This window comes from Enhydra lutris, unplaced genomic scaffold, assembly GCF_002288905.1.
Source record: "Enhydra lutris kenyoni isolate GAN:26980312 unplaced genomic scaffold, ASM228890v2 scaffoldscaffold11, whole genome shotgun sequence".
Lineage (NCBI taxonomy): Eukaryota > Metazoa > Chordata > Mammalia > Carnivora > Mustelidae > Enhydra > Enhydra lutris.
In genome coordinates this window covers 1352758-1365093 of record NW_019154095.1, presented here as the reverse complement: position 1 = coordinate 1365093, position 12336 = coordinate 1352758, and the positions used below count along the sequence as shown (strand labels likewise).

Genomic DNA, 12336 nt, shown 5'->3' with positions numbered 1-12336 from the left:
CCGTTGCCCGCTCGCTCTACTGACCAACAACCGGCGCTAAGAAGCCTGGGGAAGGGGTGAGCTCTTACTTTCCTCCGAGAGGTCGTTCTCCTCTGCGTCTCTCTCCACGTCCTTACACCAGCCTTCCATCCTCTGCGTCTCCGTGTGCAGCAGCTTCACAAACCACGAGCCATCCCTCCGGCACGGGGACATCCTCCCGGTGTCCGCTGTCTCGATGGATGGCTCCAGCCAGGGGTCCGGCGGTGGAAGGTTGGCAGTGTCCGTGGGGGTCCTGTAGTCCTCTCTGTAACTGAAGAGCCCCTGGGTCCGAACAGTCCTCACGGCCCCATACTGGGTGGGCGTGCTGGGCTCCGAATGCCGCTGGAAGGATGGCCCAAACTGCAAGCCTTTGTCCTCCATGGTGACGTGTCCCGGGAAGCCCTCCAGCTCCAAGTCTGCTTGGACGGCGGCGGTCACACTGTTGGAACGCTTGAAACGCCCATGTCTGTGGGGGAGGGAAGGAAGAGAGAGGGGAGGCTTTCGGAGCTGACTCTGCGGCGAGCCCACGCCTAGCTGGTTGAGGACACGCCTGCCTACGGCGAGCACAGTGCCCTCGGGGAAGACATCGTCCCGTCCTTCAGCTGCTATTTCGGTATTTCAGCCGCGAACGAATGTTGGGTTTTGTAATTAACCTCTCACATCTACCCAAGTCTCAATGCCTAAATAACGGCCCTGAGGACGGACAGGCACTGCAGGGAGCAGTGAGGATGATGCACTCTGTCACCCGCAGCTGTGGCGTGGTTCCTTCCCTTGACAGACCTGTCCCGTGCTGCTCGGATGCAACAGGAAGGCCAGGTCACGTCCTTTATGTGAATAACTTCTGCACCCCCAGGTTTCAGAACGTGAGTCTCTTCTCCTACCTGAATAACTTAATATTATCCCCATTAAGTCTTTTATGCAAAAAAGGAATCCAGATTCTGACCTGAGCAGGCTTGTGTGCCGGAACGGCCCCCAGGCCCACGCAGCCCGTTACCGAAAGGATGGGCAGGGAAGGGCTCATGACGGGAGTCCCGACGCTGCGGGTGAGAACCCTCTGTGTGTGGGGGGGAGGGGGCTACTCCAAGCAGATCCCTAACTCTGCATTTGGCTTCTCACCAACAGAGCCCTCCTCTGGCAACAGCTGTGTCTGCAGCTGGCTAATGAGTTTGCCACTTGGTGTCTTTGCTGGAGGCAAAGGAGGAGAGAAGGAACCCATGATGGGAATGGAAGGCTGGAGGGCGGCAGGTCCGGTCCCCGCGCAGAAGCTGTCTGCGGTCTAAGTGCTCTCCAGGGAAGCTGGGAAGCCAGTAGCTTGTAGATTTCTTTGCAATCAGAATCTTTATTGGCTGGGTCCCAGCGCCCACCACGATGAGCACCGTCCCCCGGGACTACGTGCTAACTGACGTTGCAGATGTGACAATCCTCTCATTAGATTAGTTTTTTATGAAATGTACAAGATGTATTTTTTTTAATACAAAATAATCATCTTGTTCTCGATACAAAAATCACACCACCATCATAGACACCTCTGTATTTTATAGTTTGAAACCATAGTATGCTAAGGTCTTAAACTTCCTTCCTTCGCTTTCTCTTTCTTTGTTTTGCTTTTAACATTATTAGGTAAGGAGATGTGCACCCAGTTCCACCTCAAGCTCCCCCGTTCTCCCTTCGGGGGAAGAACTCTGGCTCTCAGGCCCGTCAGCCCCTCACTGCCCAACTTCCTGGGCAGTGAATCACTTGAGAAAGAATTACTCCCCTGCCTCTCACAAGAACAAGACATGAGCAGATGTTAATTCACACTTGAACAGTATAAACTGCAAAGTGTAAGTATTTGACCCTGTTCCCACACACGGCATGATCACTGATGGCCAGCGGGAGCTAGACGTGTGTAGCCGGGCCCCTAACAGATCACTCTCGCTGGGGACGTCGTGTACCGCGCTGGGGCTGAGTTACCGCTTCCCGTCTTCCACCTGGACGCCAACAGAGTGGTACTCCCGAAGGCCCCGGCTCTCCGTGTCGGAGTCTGTGGCTGTTTCCACCTAATGTGACACAGAATATCTTATTTTAGAACCGAGACAAGGGACCTGGGCAGGGACTGTTTTGTGTGTGTGTGTGTGTGTGTGTGTGTATGTGTTCATTTGCTATAACTAATTACACATTTAGTTAGTGCAGAGATGCGCTTGACCCCGTAAAGTCACAAAAAAGGGGAATGCATTCATAACGGTGTAATTACATTGCTACTGCGTTTCATCAAATTTCACATGACTACTTGAACTCAGCATTGCACTCTGATCTCTCAAATGTATGCCGATGAAAGTGCTTAGTTCCGCTAAGGCAAAAGATAGGCTTCGTTGGATTGAGTGATTATAGGACTTAAAAGCTCTTATCACGCGCTGCAGTGAAGAAGGTGAGTACCACAGGAGCCAGAGGGAGCTGACAACCACACACGCGATTTACTAGAGTTACACTGGTGGCTGCGTCCACGCACAAACACACACGGAAAGGAATTTCAGCGTGCACTGGGACACGGAGGCCATCTCCCTGCTGCCCCTCCACACAGGTGTCTTGCATCTGCTAATGGAACTGTGCCCAGCGAGGCCGTGTCAGAAGCCTCGCACTGCGCATGGACCCTTCCTGTGGTTCTTTTTTTTTTTTTTAAGCTTTTTTTTAAAAATTTTTTATTTTTTTAGTGTAACAGTATCCTTCCTGTGGTCCTATCTGCCCAAATTGTCTCCCAAACCCAGCAAGTGCTGTGGGGCCATCCGCGGGGCCGAGGAACATGTGAGGGGCTGCTGATTCAGTCCGTTTTCTAAAACAAACAAACGAACAACAGCAAAACCCGAACTCGCGGCCCAAGAGGTCTGCGAAACCGAAGGTTAGTTTAACTGTGAAGATCATGCTGGCTGCTGCGACATCCCTTTCCTGCGCCCCAGGAAACGCTACTGCTGCAGCTGGGGACCTGGACCCTAGTCGGAAATGTCACACCTAAGCTGTAAACCACATTTTCTCTTCAAGACATTAGTGATTACCATGAGGACAAGATACGAACCACTCGGCAAACCATTCTGACACCCTCTGGGGACTTTGGAGAGTCGGTGACTGTACCTTGTGGTTGCCCTATGGCCGAGCTCAGGCCACTGAGCGCTGACCTGACTAGCGGCCGGAGAAACAACCGCTGCCAACACCGCTGTCTGTTGCGGGCTCAGCCGGTGCCAGGCCTGCGCCAGGAGTGTAGTAAGCGCTGCTGCGGGCAGCGTCCATGACCTGCTGTGATCTCCTGCCACTCCGAACAGCTGAGGAGTCAGAGAAGGTGAGTAACTTGCCCAGGGGTGCACAGCTCGCGGGGAGCAGAATGAGGATGCACGCCTGCGTCTGTCTGGCTCCGGCGCCGCGCTCTGTTCTGCTGCTCTGTGACCAGAATAGAGACAGCCGGACCTGGGGCTCCTGGTGAGTTCGCGAGCCATAGAGCACAGCTGGGCACACCCCCTTTCTGACTGGCAGCACCTCGCACGCACACAGGGAGGTCACACCCCCTCTGTGGTGCTTGGTTGGACAGCGAGATGAGGACACAGGTGACCACAGGAGGACAGACATTCTGGAGTTAGATCTGGAGCCTGATCTAACCTTGCTGCTGTCTGTGCGGGGGTCATGGCTCTGACATACTCTCCTTCCTGGACGTGGGGATTGTTACTGTCATGACTTTACATGGAAGACAGCAGTAACAGCCCCACATCGAAGAGGTCGTCCTATGTCAGAGCAAACAGAGCTGCTTTGTGTTTTAACTGCTTGTTTTCCATTTCAGGAACACCCCCTGACTTATTTCGTCTCCCATGGAGGGGTCATCTGGTTACTTCCGGTTCTGCCACGATGAACGATGCTGGCACAGGTGCACGTCTGTGCGCATTTTATGCACAGTCATGGTGTACGTGATTTCTGGACCAAAAGTATCGCTATGCTTTACAGTTCTGGTAGAAATTGTTGAATTCGATGGATACGTGACTGGGGGGATCAGTGCACATATACAATTTTAGGAAAGATATTTGTAATGGAAAGAGTGGTGGTTTCTATCTTGGAAATATTCAGAACATTGTCTTATTTATTCCTCGTCCAGGATTCTAGTCTAAGAAAATCACCATCGGTTCTGGTAGTTGTGAGAGCTGCTTGTCCCCGCGCTACTGACCGGGTGAAACAGGGCAGGGGTGAGGCGGGGGGGGGGGCGGCAGCAAAGGGTAAATTAGGCTTTGCTCACGACACGACCATGAGGCAGCACGAAGAGGATGGTTGTGAGGGCTACGCCACGGAAGGTGCTCATGGTCCCATGCGCGCTAGCAGGAGGCATGAACAGCAAAATCACAGGACGTGCGTGTAACCACAGCCACGGACACACGCCACGTGAGTGACTGAACACACGACCAGGTAACACCACGTTGTCTCCCTTCATCCAGTCTCCACATTCCCTGCTCTAGGAATCTCTCCCATTCCTGGTGAAAGAGGAGGGTACAGCTTTGGGGCCAGAGTCTGCTACGAATGGGCCACAAAACTCTCAAGGAGTCTCAAATTTTTTTGAGGCTTTTCTTCCTCATCTCAGAACCGAGGGGACGTGAGACCCTTCACTGGACCAGAGTAAGTCTCCGCAGGAAACAGACAGGGAGAAGCTGTTGCAGCAGGGCCGACACACTGTCCTCTCACCCTCACCTTGACTGTGAAGACGGCCAGGCGTGCGGCGACACGGACACTGAAGGGGGAGCTCACAGACTTATGTGCTTGTCACAGGACACTTCTCTAAGAACAAGGGATGCTGTCTCTGTGTTCAGAAGGCGAAGGCTGAGGGGGATGATAAAATCACATATGGTCTGGGCGAGCTAAAGTCTTCACCATTTCAGAAATCCTGGGAGCAGAGACCCTTACACGGATAGGAAAAAAAGCAAATTTAAGACAAGGAAAGGAATTAGTGCTTTGCACAGTGGAAAAGAAATCAAAGGAGTCTCTTCCCAAGAGGAGAATCAGGCTGAAAAGTCAAGGGATCTTAAAAATTGTGAGAAAGGAAGGCATATGTTCATTTTATGGGACCAACCACGCTCTGGGCATTAGGAAGGAAGATGTCTTAGCAGAATCACGTGTGATAAGTGAGCTCTTACTGAAGCGAATGTCATGTGTGCAGGGCTCCCTGCTGAACGGGGACAGCCATCTCCCCGGTCGCTGCCGTGAGTGCTGGGCGCCGTCCCAGCGGAGTGTCTGAGGTGTGCAGAGCCCGGAGCCCCGCGCGGGCCTCCCTGTGCGATGGCGGAGGCTGCAGGCTACCCACACGCCATGACGACAGGTGGGAAGGAGGACGTTTTGAAATAGGTCTGTTACAAAACAAGGAGCTTGTGTTGGCTGGTGTGTGTGCACTTGTGTGTGCACGTTTAAGTACCTGTGTGAACGTACGCGCGTATGTGTGTGAGTGCGTTTGCACGAGCAGGCACATAGGTGAGTACATGCACATGTGAGCGTAAGAACACGTGTGTGTACTTGCATGGGCAGCTGCGCACGTTAGCTGTGTACACACATGTACACACACGAACATGCTTGCACCTTTGTGGGTGTGAGCACATGTGCATGTGTGGTTGCGCACGCACATGTGTGCAAGTGACCTGCGTGTATCCGTGTGAGGTGTCGGTGTGAGGACGCAGGTACCCGTGTGCGCATGTCTGTGCAGACACGTAATCCTGAGTGCCCAGGAGCAGGTGCATTGAGTGTGAGTGTGAGCGTGTGCATGCTGGGGTGTGTGAGCTGGGCAGGAGGCGGCCCCAGTGTGCCCTGGCCCCTCTCCTGCACGGCAGGCGTCTGCGGGAGGTCAGAGCGGACCAGCCGCAGTCCGAGCCCCGCCTCCACAGCCCCTGGGAGGAGCATCCAGGCAGAGAGCCATTACCAACGCCAGGGGCAGCTCCCCCCATCTCTGCTGCCTCCATCCAGATCACTCATGCTCTGCCTTCAGAAGCCAGCGCTGAGCTGGGCAGGTGCCGTGCCTCTGAGGCCCAGCGGCCCTAGTTCCCTTGGGGACCTATTATAAGTCCAAGAGCGAAAGGAGCCCTGCCCGTGTGGCTGCAGAGAGACGCCCCACGCAGCATCAGCACTTCCAAGAGCAGGTGGCGGGAGGCTGGTCGGAACGTAAAATGGCTCAGACCTGCAGCGAAAAATCCGCCTTGTGGGCAAAATGGTGTTCTTGCAGCTGGACGCTTGAGTTGAGGAAGAAGAGGCCCGTGGTGGCAGCTCCGTTCACCCCCAACCTGGCGATGTCAGAGCAGTGATTGCTCCCACTTTACAGACGGGGCGACGGGGGCACATGGGCCCAAGGAATCCCTGCACACTGACCCAAACCGCCATGTCTGGGAGCAGGAGACGTTTCCAGCGGACAGTCGCAAACACAGACACGTGCACGAGGAGAGGACAGATGCTGCAGGGACACACGCGCCACAGATCCACAGACCAGGGACACAGGGGAGAGGCACATGTCAGCAGAGACGAGGAAACGTGAGGGAGATACCGCAGGGTCGCCCACGGCCCCATATCACCAGGCCAGCCCATGAGGAAGGGCTTGGAGCTGCACCCGCAGCCCTGCAGACATGGGTGGGAAATGCGAGGTGGGTCTTCTGCCCCAAGAGCAGGCCACGGCCGTGAGGTGGCTGAGTGTGCGTGGAGCTAGCCGTCTCGCCCTATGAGTGACAGGACACACAGACCGGGGGCAGGTCGCTCCTGGCCACACAGCTCGGGACGCGTGCTGCACCAAGCCCGCCTGTGTCCTGTCTGGGCAGTGGGCGTCACTGGGTCTTCCATCCTGCCTGCAACACTTACCGGCCATGACCCTCTAGGCAAGCCACTTACCCCCGAACCTCAGTTTCCTCATTGGTAACTTGGATAATGCCTGGCCCCTGTGGTTATGATGAGATTATAACGAGACTGTGCTGGACAGTCGGGGACATGGCCACGACCACAGCCTGCTTCTCTGCTACTTCTGCATTGTGCCTTTGCTGCGTGGACATGCCGGCCACTCTGCTGGGTCCTCCACGTGTCCGGGGTCTCGCTCTGCTTCAGTGGCCCCTTGCTCTACGTCGCTGTCAGCTAGCTCCCTACACCTGCTTCGTTTCATTTCTTTGACTCACATTTGTGCTAAAACCTGAGTTTCTCTGACGCTGTTTTCTATCGGCTCTTGGAGCCACCGAGTCCGGTAATGGCAAGGGCACAAGCTCGTGCGGCGCCGTGCATTCCTCCACCGCCACGGACACAGCTGACCCTCGCACACGCGCACTCACACCGTGTCCACGGAGCACTCACCACCATCACCCGTGCACTCACCACCATCACCCGTGCACCCACTTATCCGACATTGACCGAGCACTTGCTATGTGCCAGGCACTGTGCTAGGCGCTGGGTGGCGAAGGCGGGGGGCAGCTGGGTCTTCAAGGACACGTGGTGCAGTGGGGGGGTTGCGCAGGAAGCCTTCCAGGGAGGGGTCAATGTGGGAACGGCTGGGGGCAGACGGGCCGGCGGGGAGGAGGTGGACGATCTTGCGGAAGAAGGGCATGGTTGCCCGCAGCAGAAAGTGCCCCGGGGTGAGGAAAGTTGTCTGGGCATCTGGGAGATGACGTGGAGGTGGGGGGCGCCCTCAACCGGCAGGTGACCTGCTGCTCAAGTAAAGTCAGAAGAGGACAGTCCCGCCCTCGCCCCAGGCTGGCGTGGCAGCCAGGGAGAAGCCTGTGGCAGACGGCAGGTGGCCGGTGAGAAGGCCAGACGTGCACGGCGCCGGGAGCGTGGAGTCGGCCTCATGCGTCTGCGTGCCCCACACGTCTTCTCCGGAGCCGGGGGGAGCGGCGTCTGAACCTGCTCCCTCCCTCGGACCAGCGCTGGGGTCCCCACAGCCGGTCACTTGCCGGTCACTTGCCTATTTGAGCCCCGTCCTGGTCCTCATCAAAGGGGGGGACTGATTCCACCTCACTGGGGGGCGCGAGGGCTCCTCGCTGTAATACGGGGCACCTAGCATCGTGCCTGGCATATAGAATCAGGACAGAGAGAGGTGGCAGAGCAGTCGTATGAGAAACCCGAGGAAGGGGAGGAAACAGAAAGTCATGCGTACTCGGCTCTGGAGGATCTTCGGTACTTACATCTGACCTTGGGTATGGCTGATGTTCTGGGAATTCGGAATCCTAAACAAAACAACGAAGCCACAGTGTGGGGACCTGGTTCAGAGGACCTAGTGAAGTGGGCAGTCGCCCCAGCCTGCGCTCTCCCGTGTCCCCGGGATGCCCAAGCCATCGAGCCCCGTCACGCCAGTGCCAGGCACACATGGCTCTTGGGCAGAGCTCCGCTCACCCTCCTCCCTGGCCACGAAGCCTTCTGATTCCGGGACTTCTGGCTGGATGCAGGCTGAGCGGAGGAGTGACAGGAGGCAAGAGTGGCCCACGTTTGCGGAGGACTCCGCGAGGACCCTGGCTGTCCGTGCCGATATGACCTCACAGGGCAGAGGAGTTGAGGCAGGGCAATGCCAGTGTGAGGCGCATCCCATGCGGTCCCTCGGGAGCGGTCTGGGGCCTTTGGGGGTGTGGGTCTGCCCTCGGGGGTCTGTAAGCATGGGACCCGGCTCTGCCACCACAGCTAAGCACCCAGAGCACCCTGTGGCCAGTGGGGACGTGCTTCTCGCAGCTGGGGCGGAGCAGCATGCCTCTGTGTGCACGAGGAGGCCTCTATGACCTCTACCCTGTATTCCCGGCCCTTTCCCCCACAGCACTGCTGGAGCACAGGACGGCAAACCTTTTGAAAAACTGAATTTCAACCAAAAACCATCCTTCCAAAGTATCAAAATAAGCTGTCTCCACACTCGGTCAGCAGCAGGCATCCCCTAGAAAGTGCCCTGGGCTGGGCATATCTGGTTGGCAGGGGCAAGCATGACACGGGGACCCGAGATGCCCTGGGGTGGTCCCTGGCTGGTGGCTGGCTGGCGGGCCCCGCGGCTGAGAGCTCAGGCGTCTCCCGGCCCTCGGAGGCTACGCTCCCTGCTAAGGACCCCGGGCCGCGGGGCCGCTGAGTGAGTCCTGCTATCAGCAGAGCCCGTGCGGCGCAGGGAGGCTACCTGGATCCCGATGGAGGAGTGTCTGCTCTTGAGGAAGTCCTCGGCCTTGGACACCAGGACGGCCTTGTCGGTGGTCCGCATGGAGCTGCTCTGGCCCTCGGAGGTGAGGCGCTGGGCTGCGGCCGTCTCCAGGGCAAGGCTCATGGCCTTAGTGCTGTCCAGACTGTCTGTGGAGTTGTAGAGGCCGCGGCTGTCCTGGGGCCAAGGGGACACCCGCTGGGCGCGACTGTCCTGGTAGGCGTCCTGCGTGGACTCTGTGCTGCTCTGCGCGGTCACCGAGATCAGGGGCTTGGAGGTGGTGCGCGGGGGGACGGGTGGCGGCGTTTTCTTGTAGTTCGCGTAGGAGATGGCTGTAAGGAAAGTCAGTGTGCCGTCAGCAGATGCAGCCTCCCTCCCGGACCCCTGCTCGCCCTCATGGCCCACGACCCACGAGCCTTCTCAGAGATGGTCCACGCAGACAGACTCACAACAGTGGGAGATTAGAAAGCGCCCCCCCAAATGCCATAACAGTGACCACTTGGGGAAACTTGGCTCAGCAGGACGGACAGCAGCCACGAGACCGTGTCCACGCAGGGGAGCGCCCCAGGCAATGCTCATGGTGAGAAGCGGGGCCTACTCTGCTGTGTGCAGGGAAAGGTGGGGGTATTTATAAGGAGACCCTGTGTGTGAGAAAAAAGTCAGACACACAGAAAACCATTCATCAGCTCTCACTGAGAGACAACGGGGTGACTCCTGTCTCTTCTGCTTCTATGCATGTTGCCCAAAGGCTTATGATGAGTCGGTATTACTTTTCTAATGGAAAAGCAGAGAATGTGAGAATCAGAGCATTTGCTCCCTGTAAGGACACACTTCCTGGGTCTACAGTATAGACGGCGGTTGCAAAGGGACCCTGGCTCTGCAAACACGCATCGGCTGGCCCTCTCACACCCTGCCCCTGCCCCTGTCCGCCGCCTCCCGCCCACACGCACTCCCCGACTGCGGGGAGCCCCCCGAGGGACAGAAAGTGCCTCTGGACGTGAACCCATTTAAATGTCTTCAAAGGTCACCCCAAAGTCATTACGCATAGTTGCCGGGACCTGGGTGTCCTATGTCTTTTTCCAGTAAGATGAACGATGCCATTTTGATAGGAAAGTGTTCTCCATTGCAGTTAATACTTCTTCTTTGTCTGGAACGAGGAACTCACCATGGGCTTCGGCAACAGACGCCTGCAGGACGGCCACCACCACGACCAGGCGCAAACACGCCCAGCCAGTCCGCAGGGTGTGAGGCCCCCTGCGTCGTGTGCGCATCCACACCTGCACGCACGCCTCTCCGGCGGGGGCTCAGCCTCTCTGGGAGGACAGACCGGGCGAGGTTCCCCCACGAATTTCAGAAGCGGCCAGGATGGGTGTCCTGCTGCGGCCCAGGGGAACACGCCATTTCCGCTCTTCTGTTCTGGGGACCTCCACGCGTTCCCATTTCCTGCCACCTCCCCCTGTGATGGGGTAACCTGTGTCAGTGGTTCTCCTAATAAATAAAACCTCAAATGTCATTCCAAACAGAAATTCCAAACAGAAAACAGAACGAGTTTGTCGCGTCAGGAAGACTTGAGTTTGAGGCATCAAAGCCGCACATGAAAATTTGCACCGTGGATGCATTTTGAGATCGAGGCATCGGAAGAGGCTCGGGAAGGCGGGAACAGACGGAGGCGGACCGCTGTGGGAACAGGCTTCAAACTCTGCACCAGAGAAACGTCGGAAATCACCTTTTTTACTTTCCTTTTTTCTCTCCCTTACACTAGACCTCAGAAGCCGGCAGACCCCTTGCTCTGCTGGACGCAGCCCCCTTCCCCACTCACCACCCGCCTCTGAAGCCCAGCCTCGTGGATCCCGCCACGCTGGGTCCCAGAGCTGTAGAGACCCACTGGATGGTCTGTTCGGGACTCGGCACATCAGGTGGGGGTCTGCGGAGTGCAGGACGGGCCACTGTGGGCCCGCAGCCAGAGAAACCCCAGAGGGGCGCCCCGGCCCGCTGTCGGCAGTGCCCCACCTCAGAGCTGCTAGGAAGCCCCTTCCTCCCGCCCTCTGGCTCTGGCCTGGCCCGACAGCAGGGCTCCCACTTGGCCTCGGTGTTTAGAGCCCTGCCACCCACAGTCATCGTCCCCTATGACTGACACCTGGCTCCACGTTTCGAGGGACAATGGCCTCAGCTGCGTCCTCCGTGTACAGGTGCTCGCTGGCCGGGGCTGGTCAGCTCCCTGCTATCTAGTCCTCTCTTCACAGACTCCTGCACAGGTGGTCAGGGGCCGATCCCTGGTACAGGGACTGTCCCCACCTCATTCCCCTGTACCCTCCCTGACCCCCCTCGCCTGTATGGCCCTGGGGACTCTGACCTGGGGAGTCTCAGACTCTCCCATTGTGTACGTCTGTGGGTCAGCCCTGGGTGCTCTGCTGGGGCGATCACACCTCCTCTTTCCCCGGGGGGCCTTGGCAGGGTCTGGAGGACATTCTTGGTGTTGTCACGGCCGGTGGGGTGAGGGTGCCACCGGGATCCAGTAGGAAGGGACCAGAGAAGCCATCAAACCCCGTCCAGGGCACACCACAGCCCCCTGGTCCCCCTGTAGAGCTACCCAGCTCAGAAGGTCATCGTGCTGAGGCTGGAGACACAGGTTGGGGGATCACGTCACCTCTCTGGGGGGACTCCTTGGCTCCTCGGGGAGAGGAAGGGACATGCGTGTGGGTAGATTGTCCTGCAGTAGCTTGTCACTTCCTCCGGTCTGGCCATCAGCTTCGGCCATTCCCTCTTGTTCCTAGTCTGGACGAGGGTCACCGCCCACAGTGTGTTTCTCCTTGACGGCGGTGGCCCACCGCAAGACTTGCTTCTCCCCCAGCTTCTCTGAATCCTACTCACAGTGTCAGGGTACACAGTGCAGACACCCGAACACGGGGACTGACCGGGGAAAGCTGTGACGAGAGCGTGCCAAAGGCAGAGCTCACGCAGCCACACGGAGCCGAACTGTCCGGCATTGCTGCTTGGGCGAGCGAGTCCTGCTCCCTGAGGACGCGTCCGCGGACGCTCCAGGTGGTCGGTAAGCCAGGTAAGCCAGCCGGTAAGCCAGGCGCCGGGCACACTGCATGGCAGGCCCGCCACACAGGGTGCTCCCGGGAGGAAACTCCACTTCTGAGAGGACGCCACGTCTCGGTGGTGGCAGGGTGACCATGCAGGCAGCCGAG

The 12336-nt window shown here is 57.7% G+C and overlaps 1 protein-coding gene across 1 annotated transcript in view; it reads right to left on the bottom strand.

Moving 5' to 3' along the window:
* LOC111144536 (DLG associated protein 2) overlaps positions 1 to 12336 on the bottom strand; it is a 162202-nt gene that overhangs the window by 15800 nt on the left and 134066 nt on the right. The window contains exons 6-9 of the mRNA XM_022498858.1: positions 9125 to 9474; positions 8160 to 8201; positions 1972 to 2057; positions 69 to 484 (exon numbers count right to left, since the gene is read on the bottom strand). Coding sequence (XP_022354566.1) covers positions 69 to 484; positions 1972 to 2057; positions 8160 to 8201; positions 9125 to 9474 — 894 coding nt within the window. The remainder of the gene's footprint in view (positions 1 to 68; positions 485 to 1971; positions 2058 to 8159; positions 8202 to 9124; positions 9475 to 12336) is intronic.